General features: G+C 44.2%; 1 protein-coding gene across 3 annotated transcripts in view; it reads right to left on the bottom strand.

The window, feature by feature from the left end:
• Positions 1 to 21624, bottom strand: part of LOC127566971 (receptor tyrosine-protein kinase erbB-4-like) — a 110953-nt gene that overhangs the window by 15011 nt on the left and 74318 nt on the right. For 2 of the 3 annotated variants that reach the window (XM_052009546.1, XM_052009548.1), the window contains exons 9-22: positions 21282 to 21402; positions 19753 to 19826; positions 18937 to 19027; positions 18025 to 18233; positions 16272 to 16404; positions 15114 to 15204; positions 12855 to 13009; positions 11169 to 11240; positions 6428 to 6563; positions 6079 to 6201; positions 4779 to 4877; positions 3543 to 3728; positions 3211 to 3366; positions 1298 to 1373 (exon numbers count right to left, since the gene is read on the bottom strand). In XM_052009546.1, the coding sequence (XP_051865506.1) occupies positions 1298 to 1373; positions 3211 to 3366; positions 3543 to 3728; positions 4779 to 4877; positions 6079 to 6201; positions 6428 to 6563; positions 11169 to 11240; positions 12855 to 13009; positions 15114 to 15204; positions 16272 to 16404; positions 18025 to 18233; positions 18937 to 19027; positions 19753 to 19826; positions 21282 to 21402 (1722 nt within the window). Of the gene's footprint in view, positions 1 to 1297; positions 1374 to 3210; positions 3367 to 3542; positions 3729 to 4778; positions 4878 to 6078; positions 6202 to 6427; positions 6564 to 11168; positions 11241 to 11318; positions 11364 to 12854; positions 13010 to 15113; positions 15205 to 16271; positions 16405 to 18024; positions 18234 to 18936; positions 19028 to 19752; positions 19827 to 21281; positions 21403 to 21624 lie in introns of all 3 variants that reach the window. The other variant, XM_052009547.1, reaches the window with a different exon arrangement.

Raw genomic sequence — 21624 nt, 5'->3', positions numbered from 1 at the left:
CAGCAATTTCCAACCTATATTTCCCTCTTCTTTCACATATTTTCTCCAAGACGTACTTGTGGTAATTTGTGTACACATCACTAACGTCAGATTCCCCACACGAAGTGCACACTTGTGCTCTAGTTACCGGGCCTTCAATTTTCCTTATTGCTGTTAGAGAATCTGGTCTTTGCTCTGAACCTTCCCCAAGTACAGATGATAAGGAACTAACCATTGGAAGATCTCAATGATAGTCACAAAGGTGGAACGATTCCCAAGGAAAACAGAGCCAGGTGCATTAACCACATACAGCTGGCATCCAGCAACATTTCCAAGATCTAGAGATTGCTAAACCACCTCAAACTGGATGTCAGTAGGCTCTCAATGTCAATTTGTATAAATGTCTTAGGCAATGCCGGAAGATACAGGTAGAGAGATTCAATCATGAAGATCTGAATGAAAAAAACCTCATGTTTAAGTCTCTGGTCTCCCAGTTATTATAGTAATTCCCTTGCTCACCATCTCCGAGTCACATCCATCCATCCTGAGTGAGATTCTACAGTGTGCATGATGCAGTTTGATCACTGCCTTGTAAAATGGCAGAATAACCTTATGACCTATACTCCATTCTTTGACAGGAGTCAGACACTGTCTTCATATCATGAGGAATTTATCATAGTGACTCCCAGATCCCTTTCCTGATTCATCAGTGTCAATATTTTCCCATTATTTTGTATTGCCAAGGGGAAGAGTTTACACTGTTGTGTTAAAAAGCATCAGCCAAATGTTGCTCGCCTAAACAATGTTCTCCAGGGGTTTGTGTCCATTTCTTCCACCTAATTAACCACCCTGCTATTTTGCTCTCATCTCCTAATTGAGCTAAAGTGACCAAAATGTTATTTCAGATCATGAATGAAAATGACAAAAGATAACAGTCCTAACGCAGGACCCTCTCATCCAACCCTTCCACACTTAGTACTTGCCTTTGCATAGATCCTTTGGCTCTAATTGACCAACTACAGTTTGATGGCAAGTCTTTTTTCTTAAGACACTTTAATAAAGGCTCTACTGAAGTTGCAGTAAGCCATATTCCTGTCATAGTCTCTGCTCCCCCAGGAAACTCTAATAAATTATTTGGAACTTTTACTCCCTTTGCAGCATCTCTAACAGCAGAACAAAGACCTCCAACCCTTCCCCACCAGATTCTTGCTTCACTGCAGAAATGAAGTATTTTTGCATTGGTTTTATTTAAAAATGCAAAAATGCAGCACTGCACCTTTAAGAGTAAAAAAAATGCTTCTGTAAGTATATGACTCACCATAACTCCACACATCACTTTGGTGGGTGTATCTTCTAAAGTGGATGCTCTCTAGTGCCATCCATTTAATGGGCATCTACAGCAGGCAACAGACAGACAGACTCAACAACAAAGCAACAACAGGGTGGGGCAATTTTTATAACAATGGAGTCAAATGTTTGTCTTTATGGCCCTAGGCACCTGAAGCATGCAGCAGTTCAGTCATTTCCTAATTCACAGTTCGCAGTGATTTTCTGTCCAGTAAAATGGACAGGCAGAAAATCAAGGGAGCCTTGAATCAGAAGCAAACCAAAATTTCTGCCAATATGTTTTCAGCACGTGAAGCTCCTCTGAATGGGAACTTTAAAAAATACTACATGCAAGACCAATTTACAAATCCAATAGGGGGCACATGGCCTTGTGTTTTTTTATAACATGGTGATGTTACGCACAAATACCTTTAAAAAAATCTTTGAAGTACATGTACCAAACTTCTGATCCTTGCAAGCAATGAATCCCTGAATGATATGGAAACAATTCAGATCTTGGATGAGTTTGACAGAGGCTGTTACATCTGTTTTCGGTGGTTATCATGTGATCTAGCTTGCTCAGCTAATTCATCTCCTGATTTCACCACTGGAACAGTTCATGCCCAAAAGAGAGGAGTGACACAATTCTGATGATTTAGAAATAGCTGCAGATTTGGTTCAGCGATGCGCTGATATTGTATTTTGCGCCCCTGAGGTTCAGCTCAAATCCAGGCAACTGCATTTCCATTTTTAACACCTGCCCCTTTAATCTGACGGCAGAACATGTGTCCCTACTTATGCCTGCTAGAGTAAGGAGCCAGTTTCAGCAATGTAAAATGTGTTTTCGTGCAAGCCAGTTTTTTCACTGTCAAACTTCACTATGTCTAATAGGAGTGCAAATTTAACATTAGCAAAGTTCATTTTGCGCAGAAATGTTGGCAAGCCTAGACCGTGCAAAATATTCTTCCCTAATTTACAATTTGTAAATTTGAGATTCCCTAGATTATTGAAATAGGCTCATATTGAAATACCTCTCCTTTCACGTGGCTTCTACATATGTAAAAGAGAAAAGCAGAGCAAGCCACAGGATCCATGAGGAAATGGACAAAGGAAAAATAAGGCCGTTCCAGATAAAAAGTGAGCCTTGCAATTACACAGCACACTACCTCACCACTCAGAACTGTCCCAAAGTGCTTTAAGTATACAGTATTAATTTAAAGTAGTCACTATTGCTCCATAGGTAAATGTAGCTGCCAATTTGCGCACAGCAAGATGCTCCAGATGCTGATGAAATAAATGGCCCATTGATTGGTATGTGGAGCAATGGGGGAGTTCCCTGTCCTGTGTTTAATTAATACATGAGATCTCTAATGTCCAATTGAATAAACTGACCGGACATTGGTTTAATAACCGAGGTAAAAGACAATCTGCTCTTCACTCATGAATATTTGCGCTCAACCAATGGTACGAGATGGCTCACAAATCTGTGGAAAAGTGTTGTATGTCTTGCAGGTACTTTTCGTGAAAAAAACAAATGATCTTTGCTGAAAGAATAGCAACTGTGCAGTTGAGATGGAGGATCAACTGCGATCATATTATATATCGGAGCAGGCTCAAGGGGCTGATAAGCCTTCTCCTGCTCCTTTCCTTATGTATGTGAAACTTGTCCTGAAGAAAAAGATTCCCATCTAGTGAATATGATCATTTTATTTTTCTAATAATTTCCATTCTCCTGTAACCCTGCTTGTTTTTGGAATGGACACTATTTGGGAGCAGGAACCTCCTCAAATAACACTAATAAGTTAATTCAGGTTTCCCTGATGTATCGAAACCAGCATTTGTGGAGGAATGAAGTTAATATTTTCTCTGTAGTCAATTACTTAACCAAGAAAAAAGATGACAAACCTTAACTTCATCGAAGAAATACTTTTTCTCATCTAACGCCAAGAGGTTGGTGACGCCAAAATCCGTGATCTGAACGTGGCTAGGGGACTTCACCAGTACATTTCTGGCAGCCAGGTTCCGATGAATCATCTTCTTCTCCTCCAGGTATCTCATACCCTGTGGTAACAAGGTCAATGTATTTAACTAGGTCATAAGTAACCAATTATTAGACCAAGAGTCCATTCAGGGAATTTTTCCCCACCAAGGGCTTAGCAGCAGCTGATCTTCACTAAGGCTATGCATAACACTTGTCTTTTGCCAAGCAAAGGATCAAAGTGTGAGGTCTCACATACCTTGGCGATCTGAACACACCAGTTGAGAAGCATTTGGGACTGGATATTTTCCTTGTTTTTGTGGAGGTACTCAAGGAGAGAGCCAAGTGGCAGGAGCTGTGTGACTATCTGGAGTGGTGCTCCAGGGCAGATTCCAAGAAGCCGCAGAACATGATGGTGATCCAAACTGCCCACCATCAACATATCCTACAAACACAACATGACATTAAATACCAAGTACAGCACACACCAACTGTAGACCTCTTCCATGGTAAGTCACAGAGATCATTTGTTAACTAGTTTCTCCATAGACCTCCACTCGAAAGGCAAGGAATGAGAGACAAATTCAGTCAGAACCATTAACTTCAGCACAAATCATCCTCATCCACCTCACAACAGAGAGAGTCAACTCATTATTCTCTACTGGCCCCATTCCCTTTTCTGCCACAAGGGGAACTTTCCCCGATGATAATTTCTCTCTTTACCACCTCACCCCCAACTACGTCGTACTGGTACTCAACTCAGTCTCACACACTCAATACCCAACCTTGCTGTACTTTGACCAATTTCTCTGTGCCATCATTAGTCCCAGAAAAATGCACAGAGCAGATTGAGGCTGTGCCAATTGCAACGCCAGTGGAACATCAAGAAAAACCCACGATACTGAATATGGCTGCTTATTGGTCAGAGGAATGACATCTTGGATGAAGAATCAGAGGAGAGCTAGTTGGAATTGTATACAAATTAGCCTGTGGAGCTTTCACATATGACAATTGGAATTTCATACTTTGGGCTACAATAGCGTAGTGGTTAAATTACCAGATTAGCATCCAAAGTTCTGGACTATTGGTTTGGAGATACAAGTTCAAATCCCACCATGGCAGTTGGGGACTTTAAATTCAAGTAATTAAATAATTTTTTTTTTTAAGAGAAAAAGCTGGTCTCAGTAATGGTAACCATGATAACCATTAGTTTGTGGTCTAAATCTATCTGGTTCACCGAAGTCTCTCAGGGAAAGAAAATCTGCTATTTTTAATCTAGCCTGGGCCTATATGTGACTCCACATGAGAGCTACGCTGATGCTCCATCTGCTATTTTGTGGATTCAAAGAGAGGGAGAGTTTTTCCTGATATCTTGGCCAATGTGATTGATTCTTAACTTCCCCTCTCAGTTCAGGGACAATTAGAAATGGACAATAAATAAACAGTGACAGCCACGTCTATATCCTTTGAAGGATTAAAAAAAAGGCAGGCTTACCTCATTCACAGTCCTTGAGGTCTCAGAGCAATGTCCTTCCTGTAAGACCTTGATGGCCACTGGAATCTTTACAGACTCACCTTCAGGAATCCAGAGACCCTGGAAGCAGAAATCTTTTCAGATCATCAAGAATAAAAGTAACTAAAGGTCAACTCAATCAGCACTGGATCTGGCTCAGCTCAGCGCTAAGTGTTCTCCATCTCATCATTCTTTTTCTCACCTTCTGTCACTGAAGCTCTTTCTAGCGTATCACAATTTCTTCCCAACAAATAGCAACATATTTAAATAGGTAAATGAGTTCCCAGTTTTATTCTCCCATCATTTATGTGCTGACACCATCGTTTCCCCACTGTGCCTTACTTAAAGTCGTTCAAAATAGAATCTCTTTTTGTGCAAGTGTGCCAGCTGGGGTTCAGTGGGCAGCACCCACTCCTCTGACTCAGTAGATTGTGTGTTTAAGACCCACTCAAGAGTCTTGAGCACAATAAACCAAGCTGGCATTCCAGTGCAATACCAAGGGAGTGGTGCACCCTCTTTCAGATAAAACATTAGATTGAGGGTCTCCCGAGTGGATGCAAAAAAATCCTATTGCACTTGCTTTTTTTTTTAGTGTTTTCCTCAATATCTTGGCCAATATTTATCCCTCAACCCACATCACTAAAACTGATGATCTGGTCATTTTCACATTGCTGTTTGTGGTAGCTTAATGTGCACAAAATTGGCTGCTACATTTCCTCCATTGCAATAGTGACTCCACTTTAAAAGTGCTTATGTACTTCAGGATATCCTGAAAGGTGCCACAAGTCTGCCTTTTTACAAATTCCAGTTCACTGCAACAGCGCACCCTGATCAATCCCAGTATCAATTCCAGTTTGAAAGGGATTGATCATTTGTTTGGGTCTGTTTAATAATAAGACGCTTGGACATACTGAGAAAATTGTCATCCCTGAAGAATGATTCTGTCCACGTTTTCAAACAAAAAACTTTTGAGTTTCATGCTTTGACTCTGTGTTACAATCTCTCTTTTGTTGCCTCCTCCTTTGGAACCAGTGAAGGTTTTCACTATTTCATCCTCAAACAGCTTTTTGATTTTTGTCCATCTGAATGCAAAACTATCCATCACAGAAAATTATGACTTTAGACCTCACCCACAATAATGCTTAGAATTCAGCAGTGTTAGGTACCACAGGAATATCTCAGCAGTACACAAGAACTGTAACATTAAACGATTCAAGAACAGCAAAATTGCAGGTTTACATCATCCTGTTAGGCGCTGTGGCAGTGACTTACACCCACTCACCTTGTACACTGTTCCAAATACTCCAGACCCCAGCACCTTTATTTTCCGCAGTTCTGTCTCTTTCAGAATCCGTGTGTTTACCTGATTGGGTGAGTCGGCACTGGGATCAAGGGGATCAAGCAGCTAATGAAAAGAAACAAAATCACAAATGTAAAGTGTTATCCTAATAGTATGGGTGCTCAGTATTATTGATCTGATTTGATTGCAGATAGAAAAATCAAGGACCTTTATATGAAGATTGTCTAAAATTGGTGACACTCTTTTGAGCGTCTTCCTCACTGCAAAGAGATTCAGAGGAGCTAACCAATCTCAACCCCTTGGACACTTTCCCTCTTGGATGACCTCTCACCTCCGTCTCCAGGTATCGCCGCATTGCCCTCTTTTTCCGAATGATCTGCCTTCTCCAGTAAACGACAGCCAGCAGCACCACAAACATTACAGCCAGCAGCCCTCCAACAACTGCTGCCACAATCTGAGGGATTTGTCTGGATTCAAAACAATACAAGTCAAGGCAGGTTGTGCCCCACACAATGCAGCATGAAGGTCATTCCTTTCCTTCTCGAAATAATAAAGGTTTACATTGTGGTTAGAACAAAGATAGCAACGTTAGAGCTTTAAAGGTCACATCAGTTGCACTGCAAAACAAATCTGCAAATTAGAATTTGCAAAATGGACTAGGGCAGCAGAGTTCAATGGCACAGTCTATGGCACTCCAGTGACTGCACAAAGGGGGCAATTTAGTCTGAGTGTCAGCTGGCTATTGCTAATGAAGAGGAGCGAGTGTGAGAAAGAGAGAATGCGTGTGGCAGAGAGAGAGAGAGAGAGACAGAGAGAGAGAGAGAGAGAGAGAGGGGCAGAGGGGGAGGGGGAGGGAGGGGGGAGAGGGGGGAGAGGGGGGAGAGGGGGGAGAGGGGGGAGAGGGGGGAGAGGGGGGAGAGGGGGGAGAGGGGGGAGAGGGGGGAGAGGGGGGAGAGGGGGGAGAGGGGGGAGAGGGGGGAGAGGGGGGAGAGGGGGGAGAGGGGGGAGAGGGGGGAGAGGGGGGAGAGGGGGGAGAGGGAGGCAGGTGCGGTGCGGAAAAGAGCATGCACTAGGAGAGGGAGTACATGTGTGAAAGAGTACGTATGTGCATACCTGTAAGCACATGCATATGTCCACCACAATGCGGACATCAGCAATGCCCTGAATCCACTACGAAATGTTATTCCCACATTACAACAATCCCTGCCACACGCAGGAAATGTGTGAAGTGGACTTTAACCGTTGATTACATATGCCCTTTAAAGCTCTGGGGAAAAGCAGAAGAAAAACCCAGAGGGATTCAAACACACAAGACATGGAGAATCCAATAAGTTGGAATTCCCCAAATGAAGGGGACAGAAAACTTTGCTGAAGAAATACTGTTTGATCTGGAAATATCAGTGTCTTTCCCCCACCCCCCTGTTGGGTGGGAATATTTGAATTGTCACAGTCAGGGAGTTTGGAGTTGTTGAGTGAGACTGCTCCATTTCAGGCATCAACCGTTACCAGGTTGGAAACATTACTACCAAAAACAGTGTAAAGTTCCCTCTTTTCTGCCTAAACAATAGTTAGCCCAGTGGCGCCATCAACCAATGACAAATTTCAATCCTATAGTGTCTTCTAACAGTGAAGGGAGTCACCATTCGGTCCACTGTATCTGTGCCAGCTCTCAGCAAAAGCTACCAATTAATCCCTGCCCTATCCCCATTGCTTTACAACCTTTAAGTATGTGCCCCAATACCCTTTTGAAAATTAGTATTATCCCTGTAATCTGATTTTGCTTTTAAATTCATCCATTTAATTTCTGGGTCTCTCTTCAGATTGCATTCATCATCATAGTTTATATAACTAGGAATTATTTTTCGTTTTAAATCCTGTTTATGAAAAACTGTAATAATTCTGCTGGCTGGTTCTCTAATATTTAAAATATGGTACCATTTATAACACAAACACAACTTGCATTTATGTAGCACCTTTAACATAGTAAAACCAAGATCCTGCACAGGTGTGTCATCAAGCAAAAATTCATGCTAAACCACAGGAGATATTAAGAGAGAGGCAGAGGTGAGGGTATGCCAGTACAAGCCAGTAGGAAAGTGACTGAAGCTCTGTTTGCAATACGACCATATTAATGAAAAATTTATTATTTTCACCCCTATGTACTAAAGGAGGAATAAGAGGTCGATGGGTATGGAGGTTAAGGGAGGAAATTACAGAGCCTGGAACTCAGGCAGCTGAAGAAATAGCTGCCAAAAGCAGAGAGATTAAAATTGGAGATCAATTGGAATGGGCTGCCGGAAACGGTGGTGGAGGCTGATACGATAGGGTCTTTCAAGAGACCGTTAGATAGGTATATGGAGCTGAGTAAAATAGAGGGCTATGGGTAAGCCTAGTAATTTCTAGGGTAGGGACATGTTCGGCACAGCTTTGTGGGCCGAAGGGCCTGAATTGCACTGTAATTATTCTATGTTCTAATAAACCAGAGTTAGTGGAGCACAAGAGATCTTAGGGCCCAGGCAGCTGAAGGTATGGCTGCCAAAGGTGGAGCAATTAAATCTGGGATTGATCTGGATTGGTGTGGAGACATCTGAAGGTTATGAGGTTAGACGAGATCATGGAGAATTAAAATACTGCCCCAACTTTGTACAAAGATTCAGGTAAAATATTCAGTCATGAGCAATGCTTCATGAGTTTCTCTCAAACGCCCTCTAACAATAACCTCAGCGATATCCGTGCGATACATATTGCAGATACATTTTAGAATGGGAGCACGGCTCTGAGTAGTGGTGATTATTCCACTGGCAGTGAAAGGATTTGAACCAGTGAGACTGTAACAGGAGAGGTGAACAGGAATGATGTCTTCAGCAAAGCCATCTGTTTCATTCAATATTCAAAACACTCAAGGTTTCATACGCACGGTTAAGGGTAGACATACTATTTGTCACTGTACATTGCACCATGGACTTTGCATTATATTTCCATCTAACTTCACACAATAGAGGAGGGAGAGAATTCAAGCTTCCCCAGAACTCTGCGCCATTCCATCAAATGAGTCAGAAGACCGGGCCATTGTCAATGTTGTTCTGCAAAGGTGGTGTGACAGAGGGGGATGGGCTGATTGGCCTCATTCACGCCTTCCTCTGGGAAAGTGACTCACTGCCTATTTCTTTAACAGAATAGCACCACAGTGTGAGGGGAATGGTGTGCTCATACCAACAGCTGTGACAAGAGCAGTAACATTTTGCTGTACCCTGCCCTTGACTGGTCTGCTTCAGGTTTCTAAGTTAAAAGACAAGCACCTGGTGCAATATAGCAATGTTTCCACCCTTAACCATGAATTCATATCCAACACTGCATTCCTTAATTGAAGCCAAAAATACCTCACCTGTATAGAACTCTCTGGCTCCAAATGAAACTATGGTCAGTGTGAGTTCAGATTGGCAAAACTGCAATGGAATCCAATTTTTTCCTTTCAATTTCTCCCCTCTGGATGGAGATCATCTAACGCAACTCAGATCCAGGATCCAAAGGGGAGGTTGGGGAGGGATACCATAGTGCTCAGTGCCATCTGTGGCAGTGCACTCTGCAGCCGAGCATCAGAGCAGCCCCCATTGCAACCAACGTCTGACCAAAGTGTGCTCTACAAAGTCAATGGTTATGGATTTCTTACAGGTGAGGTCTGACAGGAGGTGGAAACAACAGCAGCCAAAGCAGGATGAAAATGCCGATGGGAATGGATGTTATCGTGCAGTGATCAAAACAATGGCCAATGAAAGCATTGACAAAGACACACAGGGAGCATCGCAACTCTGGGACATGGGGCTGACGGTAGCAGATGATGTAATTGAGTGCTTGTTAATTTCAAAACAGAGTATTAAAAATAATGTTAATACTCTGTGGTACCCTGATCAACAGGGATGATACATAACAAGTGCCGTGACATGGAGTACAACATAAAGATCAGACTGAGATCTTGTTCCGACCACCAGAACTGCAGGTCGTGTCCTGCACAGTATCAGAGGGACCATGGAGGAAGCTTTTCCTTTTCCACCCAGGGACACCACCACAAACGGGACAGCTAACCTGTAATTCAGGACTTCCTGACAGTATTCGATAGCCTTCCCAGGAGCCAGGGTCTTCCGTATGAATGCAGAGCATCTTTTCTTACTGCACTAAAACTTCACACCCAATCTGTCAATTCAGAGCATGCTTAACACTATCACTGCAAAGTGCCACAGAAGATCACTAGGTATGTCCACTTCACCTTGTCTTCCCCCAAATGTCTCTCAGTCAATTTGACCCAATTCTTGTCACGAGCAAGCTGCCAAGCAACAAGTCGGCATTTGTGAAGGGTAGACTGAGACCAGGCATGTCACTGGCTGGATGAGCAGGGATGATGTCCACTGCAGTTCCCCACTGACAACACTTGGATAGTGATCAGGCATGGGAAACCCAGCCGAGTTCCAGCAATCCACTCCCATTCCTCCCAAGAGCTCGATCCCAAACACCAAATGGAGGATCCCAATTTTTCTGTCAATTGAGAGCAGCTCCGTGCAGAATGAGGGGCAAAAACCTAGCTGGTGTTGGAATTCGATTCAGGCAATGTAGTAAATCAGGCAGTATCAGGCAATTCCTCCCCATTGTATACAGAATTCAAATGGGTTGAATTCAGAATGGAATTAAATACCAGGTGCACATTGACTTGAAAGGCTACCTGTTTCTCTCCCCACAGACGCTGCCTGATCTGCTGAGTATTTCTCGCATTCTGTTTTTATTTAATTCCACTAACTGCAACTGAGCTGAACATTGGCTAGCATCAATACGGGAAAATAAGGCCACCAACCCTGTATTGCAGTAGCATCCAAGATGAATTTCTTGTAGCTCTGCTATCGCAATACATGCAGTCTTTTCAACCACACAAACCACCAGGCAGGGATGCTCACAATTACTGTTCAAAACAAAGGTGAAACTTCCTTATTGATTCTGCCCCCTTCCCCATACAGATCTCATGTTGCAGTTGCATGTCACATGTCACAGCTCGAATTCAAAGGGGTGGGTGGAGAGGATGTTACCTATTGTGTAATGCTTTGATGGGGGCCATCCAAGGATAGCGAGAGCAATCCAGCCCAGTAGGACCCTTACACCTGTATTTCAATCAGAATAAGAGAAAGATGAAAGTCATAAGGAGGCATGCACGCACACATGCAGACGGTCAACAGTACCTATGGACAACTTCGCCACAATCCGCAGCATCAGAACCTCGGCACCTGGTGTCATAGCAATACAAAAATAACAAGTAAAAACCACAAAGCAATTCATGGTAAAGAAGTGACAACCTGGTGAGAAACACCTATTAAGATCCTGCGAAGACACCAAGAATACACACTGCACTGAACAAGTCTCCCCCGTGCATTACCTCTCTGTTGCTCATCAGAAAAAAAACTCAAACTCCAGAATCTTCATCCAACTTGGAGGTGACCAGATTAACATTGTCCGCTCAGGAGAGATGTGCCAGAGGATAGAAACGTACAACACAGAAATGGGTCCCTCAGCCCACCTCATCCATGCCAACCGTGATGCCTATCTATGCTGATGCCATTTGCCTGCAATAGGACTGTATTCCTCCATTTCTTTCCCATCCAAGAACCTGTCCAAATGCCTTTTAAACATTGTAGTTGTATCCACTCCCACCACTTCCTTTGGCAGCTTGTTCCATATAGCCACCACCCTCTGTGGAAAAACTTACCCCTCAGATCTCCTTTAAATTTCTCCCCTCTCACCTTAAACCTGTGCCCTCTAGTTCTAGACTTTCCTGCCCTGGAAAAAAATGATTCTGACTATCTATCCTATCCTAACCTAGCTTATCCAATCTCTCCTTAAAACAACTGCCCTCCATTCCAGTCAACCTCCTGGTGAATCTTTTCTGCACTCTCTCTATCGCTACCACAACCTTCCTGTAGTGCGGTGACCAGAACTGTACACAATACGCCAAATGCGGTCTAATCAACATTTTATACAGCTACAACTTAATACAGCTTTGCTCACTCCCTGCTCCCAGTCTGGTTGAGATCAGAGCCCTTGTCCTTACCATACTGTGGCACAAACCCAAGGCAGCATTACTAATGCATGCAGACTTTCTGTCTGTTGTGTCGTTACCTTCAGGGGGTTTGGTTCTCACCAGCATGGAGTCTTTGCAGGGCCACCATTCAATGAGTCCAGGTGGCTATTACTCATGCAAGAGCCTCAACACAAGTACTGCTCAATTCTTGGAGTTAGGTCTGATTTTGTCAACTCAATGTCCAAGGTAGATACTTCCAACAGGGGATCATTGTATAATAATCAGACTTGGGCACACAGCCCTAGACCAATTTCTAACCTTCTGGTGGAGGGTGGAATGGAGGCAGGTCAGCTTATTCAACAAAGAGGTTGCACCTTTTTCTCCATTGCACGAGTTGTCCAAGAAACTGTCCCCATTGCCACCCTGCCCCACTCCTCCACAACACTGACTTGTAAAAAAAATGTTCACACCCATTGAATTACAACCTGTCACACTGTTACTCACCCTACAAAACCCTCCCCTATTCAACATTGTTCTCCAACAGAAGAGTGCAATGATACAAAATCACACCACCCTTGAAGACTGTTAATCAGCTTGTGAATCCTTCCAGTACTCACTGTTCTGCTAGGAAAAAGTGCAAAGAAACAAAAACAACAGCAATATTTGACAAATTTCAAAGGTTAGAATTATCTGCACCCACCCCTGTGTGCAGTTCTCATGGCAAGGTTTGCACTCTTTGTTCTTGTCTGGATATTTGAAGATGAGACCTCTCTCTCCTTGGATTCCTTCGGGACATTTCTGCACACAGTTGGGTCCATCTTTGTAATGAGCACATTGAAAGCAGTGAGCAGGTCCCTAAGAGAATGGAGAAATGGATGATGTTGGATCAGTCAGGCAAAACAACCACCTTGTTGGACAAATAATGTCCTTCCACTCCTCTGCCCTCAATACTCTGCAGTCAAGACTTTATTTTTCCAAAGACCTCAAAACTTCCTCACTCCCTCAGTTTTACTTTCTCCCACAATCTAGGTTTCATATTAATTAATTGCAACTTACTGATTTACCTCTTTAACCTTCCCAATCTTTTCAATCCAGGTAAGACCAGATCTCTTTATTAGTCACATGTACATCGAAACACACAGTGAAATGCATCTTTTGGGTAGAGTGTTCTTGGGGCAGCCCGCAAGTGTCGCCACGCTTCCGGCGCCGACATAGCATGCCCACAGCTTCCTAACCCGTACGTCTTTGGAATGTGGGAGGAAACCAGAGCACCCGGAGGAAACCCACGCAGACACGGGGAGAACGTGCAAACTCCTTACAGACAGCAGCCGGAATTGAACCCAGGTCGCTGGTGCTGTAACAGCGTTAGAAATTTTGTAATTACATTGATAAGCAAGGCCACTTCCTCTTTGGCTAATATCAAATACATAGTGCAGCCTTGCAGTTCAGATACCCACAGCAGTGGACTCAGTGACGGCTGGTTATTGATGGGTGCCAGAGGCTGCCCTTGTCCAGGTGCTGTCACTCTGGGTAGGTGCTAGACTGAAGCCGCGCTCTGTCAGTACAGTGTTAACTACTTGTGTCCTGCCTGGTCGGTAACAATCAAAGGATAAAGGCCATGGTTTGGGAGGAAGCCAATCATCATCCCTCTTGGCCAATGATCATGACATTAACATTTTGCAATTATACAATTTCTTTAATGTAATAAACATATTCTGGGGACTTCACAAGAGCGTCATCAAGGGATCTGAGGTTTGTGCAGGAATGTGGCGTTGAGGGAAAAGATCAGCCATGATCTTACTAAATGGTGGGGTGGATACAGGGGACAAATTGCCTGCTCCTATTTCTATTCTTATCACTGCAGATGATCAAAAGCTTGGTCAAAGAGGTGGGTTTTGAGGAGGAAAGAGAGGTGGAGAGGTTTAGCAGGGCCCAGGCAACTGGAGGCATGGCCGCCGGTGGTGGAGTTATTAAATCCAGGGATTCTTTCAAGGCCAGAATTGGAGGAGTGCTGAGGTTGTGAGGCGGGAGAAGGGTACACAGATGGAGAGGAGTAAGAGAACATGGAGGGATTTGAAAACAAGCGGGAGAACTTAAAAACGGAGAAAATGCTTGATCACCGGTCAACAGAGGTCAGTGAGTACGGGGTGATAGGTAAATGGGCTTGGGCAGTGGAATTTTGGGTGAGCTCATGTTTATGTGAGAATGAGGGAAGCCTGACCAGTAGCATGATGAAATCATCAAGTCCAGAGGTGTCAAAGGTACAAGGAAGAACATAGAAAAAGATTGAAATAAACAGAAAAACGTGTCCTGTTTTCAGTTACCTGGGACTGGATGTTAAGTGTCTCTGTGGATTAAGATCAACTTTACCCTTCAGCATTTGAGAGCTGAACAGGTGCAGTGGGCACCTTCCACAAACCACCTGCCCTACCAGGAAAGTGGCACTAACTGGGCTGTAAAATTCTATGGTTTTCATTTGAATTGATGGAAATAAAATCTCGGCAGCCAACCTGCTTGGAAGCCTGCTATGTGTGTGACAGAATGAGCTTCCTACAGCCGATATCTGAACATTGTGCAAAGGCTAATTGCAAAGCCCAGAACGAATAGCCGACTAGAAAGGGCAGAGTGGAAGAGGTCATTCAGAGAGACAGTGGTACTTATGACAGAACATCAAAGTGTAGTCACTGTCCACCTTATCCTTGCAGCTCCTGAGATCGTTCTTCTAAACCTGGCTGTGTCAAGCAGTTGGTACCTATCCCAGTCCCTGGTACCTCCAGGAGCAGATGCCAGCTGATGGGAAGTCTGCAGCCAGCCAGTGTTGTACAGGAATTTGCTGAGGTCTCCAGACCAGAAATAGTATCAATCCCCACCACACTTTCATAATCCAGAGGAAACTGAAGGTAGAATATGAAAACCAAAGCAAAACCTCTGGTCAGTTCTACTCCAGGTTCCCCCTTACCGTTCCATTGCAGGTGGGTCCTCCCTTGATCTTCTTGCACTCTGGGTGACATGGCATACAGGTGGAGCCATCAGCATACTCTCGCTGGGCTCTGTGGAGAGAACAGTATGTACTGATTCTGCACACCTTCCAACCCTTCCTGCAACACGGTCGATACTGGACTTACAGCCTATAGTATTCATAAACTTATTGTTGATAAGCAAGAGCATAATAGGTTACCGGGGTAGACAGGAACACAGTACTGAGGGTACAATCAAATCAGCTATGACCTTATTGAATTGTGGATTAAGCTCAAGGGGTGGAGTGGCTGACTCCTGCTCTTAATTCATATGTACATAACTATACATTTGCGGTATCAGACTGGATGAATGCACAGCTGGATACTGGCCCACAGCTCCAGCAGCGGTGCATTCCTCTGCACAACCCAGGGTCCTTGCCTCAACTGACTTAGCCAACAGCCTTCTCCAGTTGTTGCGAAGCAGGGTAAATTACAGATGTCTGGGAAAGCAAGGCAGGGTTGGGGTGGGTGTCTTTTTGACTCAGTAAAAGTCATGTTTCACATCATTTCTCCTTCATCCAGCACTCCCACTGAACAATGGATTAACTTATCCTTCAGCTCACTGCTGTTTGTGGATTCTTGCTGTATGGAAGATGGTACTGCAGTTCCCTACATTACAACAGCTCCTGCACTTGCAAATAATTCCTGGAATGTGAAGCCTTCTGGGACATTTGAGAAGGACGTTACAGTTAAAATTAAATTTGAAATGAGGTGCTTTGCACGTTGGGTTAGAGCAGCGGCAGAGCAAGTTCAGAAGTTGAGAGCAAACTGACAGGAAGCTCTGACATATGAGCAGGTGAAAGTACTGATGAAGGGTCTTTGACCTGAAACATTAACTGTTTCTTTTGCCACACATGCTGAGTATTTCCAGCATTTTCTAGTTCAGATTTCCAGCATCTGCCATTTTTGAGCTAATTTTTTCCACCTCTTACTAAATTAGTTAGGACTGCGGGTCTGCTCGAGGGCATGAGCCAGAGGTAAAGCCCACAATCTACATACGTAGATGGAGGGGAGTGGAGCAAGGAACAGGAGTCAAGGGTAACAGTACTGTATTCCAGGAAGTGACTACCAATAATACAATGAGTGTTACAGTCACTTACCCCTCCTGGAAATGGCAGCTTCTCACACAGGTTCCACCACGACTATAGAAGGCACAGGACAAACATTGGCTGGGGCCTGGCCCCCAACAACCATCACTGGAACACAGGGGATCACACACCTTCTCTTCAGCCTCTGTGAAAAGGAGGGGGAAAAAAAATAACATCAACACAAGCATGCAGCAGATTTGATCTAAGATTAAACCTCATTCAGCTCTGTGAAACAACTTCAGCAAAGGGCACAGCCATTGGTTTCCAAACTTAAGACATCCGCAAGGCAAATAGAAGATCAAGGGTGAAAATGAGTGTCTATCCAGAGGAATCTGGAAGAGTCACAACAAACTTCCAAAGGTCAACTGCAGGATGAGCAAAGAATGAAGGCAGGAGGTAGAGCAGGTAACGGAGGGGCATTACCCAGTGCTAAGAATGGAGGGACTTCTCCACCAACTGAAAAGCAGATGGAAATTTCCTTTCCTCACTCTGTTCCCTTATGAAACTACTGCAGCTTCCAAGTTGTGCCTCATCTGTAAATACAGAGTGCCACGGGACTCATGAGGGCGGCGGACAAGGTCAAAGACCATAAGATATAGGAGGAGAATCGGGCCTTTCGGCCCATCAAATCTGCTTCACCATTCAATCATGGTTGATTTTTTTTCAACCCCATTCTCCTGCCTTCTTCCCGTAACCCTTAACCCTTTTACCAATCAAGAACCAATAAAGACCCCAGTAGTTGCTTAATCTTCTGTCACTGGTGAGACATTGCTGCACCCAGTTTCCTCTCTAGGTCTCCCAGATCGTCTATTTTGAAATCAATTTGCCACAGTTTCCAGCATTAGTTGAATCTATGATCTGCCCTTTATCCCTACTCTCTCTCTCTCTCTGTCTCCTGCCCCTCAGCTAACTTTCCAGCCTGGTCATTAATTGGCCTTTCATTCCATGAGCTTCAACCTTTAGTTTCTTCTGAGAGATTTCATCAAACGTCTTCTGGAAATCCATACAAATAATATCCATCAACATTCCCATCCACTGATTTAGTAACCTCCACACAAAATTTAATTAAATTTGTGAGATGATCTATCCTTTATAAATCTATGCAGTCCCTCTGATCAACTGAAAATTTTCAAGGGGTTTAGTCACTCTGTCTTTACTTGTAGGCACAAAGAATTTCCCAACAACTGTTAGGTTAACTGGTCTAAAATTTCCCTGGTTTTCTTCTCTCACTTTTCCTAAAAAGCAGAACTTTCCAATCTGAAGGGAACAGTTCCCAAGTAAAGAGAATTTTGAATGGTCATGGTTAAAGTATCTGCAATGTACTCGCAGGGTTCCTTTGAATTCTGGGTTGGAAACCATTTGATCCTGGGAGTTTATCATCCTTTATCATTGTTATTGTGCTCAAATCCTATCCTCTGCTACCTAAACAACATCAATGGTAGCTGTCCCTACAACCATGGCCCCAACTCTGGAATTCTTTTGCAAAATCTCTGCAACTCTCTCCCCTCGTTTCCGTCTCTCAATAAAACCTACCCCTCTGACCAAGTTTTTAATGGCCTGACCACAATATGTGGCTGGGTGTCAAAATTTGACTGATTATTGCTCATGTGACACTTTACCACATTAAAGGTGCTAGGTAAATGCAAGTTGTTGAGCTGTAAAGAGAATGCTCCCCCCAACCACCACCACCATCCTGCTCTACCCACATCCCACCTGCCCACTTACCACACCCCATGACCACTCCCGCTATCCCAAGCTCACTCACTGCAGATTCTCCCCTGCTTGTTTTCCTTGATGATGGGGGGAGGGGCGGGAGTCTTCGGGCGGTACAGTGCTGTCCAGTTCAGGGTGTTGTAGTAGCAGAGCTGCTTATTGTAGGCCACATACACCTGCCCAGCGCCAATTTCCTTCAGGGATTGAAATCCAAGAGACGTCACGTTCTGCAGCTTCATGATCATCAAAGACAAGCCGCGGCTACAAAAAAGACACCAGGGAGTAGAATGAGAGGTCAGGGTACTAGGACTCAGTTCCAGTGGCTCCCCGCTAAGTTTTGCGCAGTGTTTTCCCTGCTATTCACAAAAAACAGCTCTGACCAGCAGCTGACTGTGGAGGGAATCCCAGTCATGCGTCACATTCCAGTACACTGACGCATCGGCCCTTTTACCGGACACTCATGGGTGTGTTCCCAAATATGATCAGGGTATTGGTATTGGTTTATTATTGTCACTTGTACCGAGGTACAGTGAAAAACTTGTCTTGTCTTGAAACATACCAATACCACACCAGTATCCCTCCCCACCTCCCTGCCTTGTCACCCCACTCCCACCTCTCCTGATGGCCCTGGTTTAAGCAACACTACAATCCGCGTAAATCAGTGCTTCGCCCAAGAAGCTGGTCTTCACTTTCTGAGAGTGAGTCTGGGGAAGAAGGACGGCGGTGAGTAGGAAGACTAGGGTGGACTGAGTGAGGGGAGGTGGGGAAGGGACCCACGAGCAGAGCCCATCCAGTCCCAACCTGATATCCACAAATGGAGAGCTTCTTCCAGTAGCAGCCACGGGATTCATGACTGACTCACCACTCCCCCACCCACCCTCAACAATCAGGCGGCAAAGCTACTCGCCACAGCACTCCACTTCTCAGCTACAGATCAACCAGCTTTTCATTTTAGAGTGCTTACTTGTAGAGTGTCCTTCCTCCAATAGTAGTCAGATTGGAAAAGACACTGAAATTCTTCAGGCTTTCTGGCCAGGACTGAATATTCAAGTAACCTGGGAACAGGAAGAACACATGTGTGACTTGAAACACCAGAGAACAGATCACACTCAAACACTCCCCATTGCAGCAGCACCAGCCTGGATTTGAGTACGTGTCTGCCCTGGGTTATTCCAAACGGTCTATAGTGCAAGACTTTTTCTTTCAATCTTCTCTTACTGCTTGCATCATTGGTTGAGAAATCAGGAAAGTTGCACCTGCTCCTCCGTCAGTATTCTTCTATAACTGAGCAGAGACATGTACAGGAAAGGCCCATGGGTAACCGTTACCTCCACCACTGCTGCATTTTCCTCCGCTTTGGAGGACTGAGTGCATTCAGCAACCCTTCGGCTGGAATGAGCATCACCAATAACTAGTTAACAGTAACGTTCAGCCACTCACGCCTGTGTCTAGCATCAGTTGTACTGGCAGAAACTGCAGTGCTATCGGAGCAGGACATCTGGAGCAGGCTACATAGGCAGCACTTAAACTCTGCAGGCCCTCGCTTAATCGAAGGAAAAGCAACACCCTATCACGTCATGGACTCCATGTCCTTTAGGCCAGTAGCAGAATGGGCTGAAGGTGGAGGTACAGCAGATAGTGATATCAATCTTTTGCAGTCCTCAGGCAGACCCCCACAACAAGTAATCTAGAACAGCTTTGAACTTTAGAGTCACCTTAGTTTAAGATTAAACTACTAGGTTCCATGCCAGAATTTTAATCATCATCTTAAGGTGCCTACCTGTTATCTCCTGAACAGTTTGAAATACCTTCAGTTTTTCTGGATTCAGACGTGCAGTTTTGTGGTATGGGTCCCTAAAACCAAGTAAAAAGGCAGGGAAAAATTCAATTGGAAAACTAAGAATTTGTCCTGCCCTTAAAAACCATGTAACCTTTGAAGCCAAGTAACTCAACAGCAAAAACACTTGGGAAAATCTTAAAACACTCTGGGACAATTACATATTGAAGCAACTCCCTGCTGTCAAGTCTCAAATATAAAAACACTTCTGAACACTGTATTCAAACAAGTTGAAAGCTTGGAGAAAGAGGGCAATTTTCAAATGAGCTTAATTGATGCTGTGCATGAACAATATCAAAACTCAGAAGTGCAACCTTTTTACATGAGAGAAGTTGGAAATGATCCATCAACATGAAATGTGATCCGAAGAATAGACAGAGCTCCCCAAATGACTTGGTTAATAAGAGACAAACCAAAGACCTTGGGTTTGACCTCAGCCAGCTCAGTGGTTACAACTGACCTGGTTTTTAAAATTTTTTAAAAATTTTATTTACGGCGCGGTAACAGGCCCTTCCGGCCCAACGAGTCCGCGCCACCCATTTTAAACCCAAATTAACCTACCCATACGTCTTTTGCAATGTGGGAGGAAACCAGAGCACCCGGAGGAAACCCACGCAGACACGGGAGAACGTACAAACTCCTTACAGACAGCGACGGGAATCGAACCCCGATCGCTGGCGCTGTAATAGCGTCGTGGCTACTTAACTGGCTGATTAGGACACAACCAGAGTATTACTTCCAATCCTGGTCACATATTTTAGGAATGATGTGAAGTTCCCAGAAAGGGCATGGAGGAGATTTACTGCAATGGTTCTAGGGACAAGGTTCAAAGTGAAATGAGGACATGAGGAAAATCTTTACGCGAAGCATGGTTATGATCTGGAACACACTCCCTGTAGGAGTGGTGGAAACAGAGTCAATCAACGCTTTCAATAGGGAATTAGAAAGGCACTGAAGGAAGGAAAATTCATGAGGCTACGAGAAAAGAGCAGGGGAATGGGACTGATTGCAATAGTTTACAAGGAGTTGATGTGGACTCAATGAGCCAAATGACCTCTTTCTGTGCTGGAACAATTCTGTGATTGTAACTCAAAGACAACAGAGAGGGTACACTGCTGGGAGATGTGATTTGGTGAGGAAAACACTCTCTTCATTACCATTCAGCTCTCCTCTGTAACATCCACCAACCAAGCTGAAAAAGTTACCATGTTCCCAGATCCTTGAATATGACAAACTTAAACCAAGATTTGCACAGGATGGGAGTGGTTCCAACTTTTCTTACAATCTTTTCTCCACCCCTATCGCTGTGCATCCCCTAAGCCACCAAATGTACTTCCCTACCTGGCTAAGACGGATGATGCACACAAGTAAGCATCCCACAATCCCTCTCTACAGCCACTAGCATTCCACAGTGTTTCCAGTGTTACACTTCCTGGCATTTCCATCCAAAGGAACTATCAGTGTTTTCTTACCCTTCGATCCCGGTGATGAGAAAGTCAAGGTTGCCGGTGATCTTTGTGCAGTTGATGAACTTGTCGATGTTTTTTGAATCCACAGTCTGGTATTGGTTGCCAGCCCCAGTCCCTTCACATGCTGTGCAGACAAGGAAGCAAAGGAGACATACGCTCATGACTGCGTGGCCAGATTTTGCTCTAACTCCATCTGCAAGTTTGCAGATGATACCACCATAGTGGGCTGTATCTCAAATAACAATGAGTCGGAGTACAGGAAGGAGAGAGAGAGCTTAGTGACATGGTGTCATGACAACAATCTTTCCCTCAGTATCAACAAAACAAGAGCTGGTCATTGACTTCA

This window comes from Pristis pectinata, chromosome X (assembly GCF_009764475.1).
Source record: "Pristis pectinata isolate sPriPec2 chromosome X, sPriPec2.1.pri, whole genome shotgun sequence".
Classification (NCBI taxonomy): domain Eukaryota; kingdom Metazoa; phylum Chordata; class Chondrichthyes; order Rhinopristiformes; family Pristidae; genus Pristis; species Pristis pectinata.
This window is presented reverse-complemented; position numbering and strand designations above follow the sequence as displayed.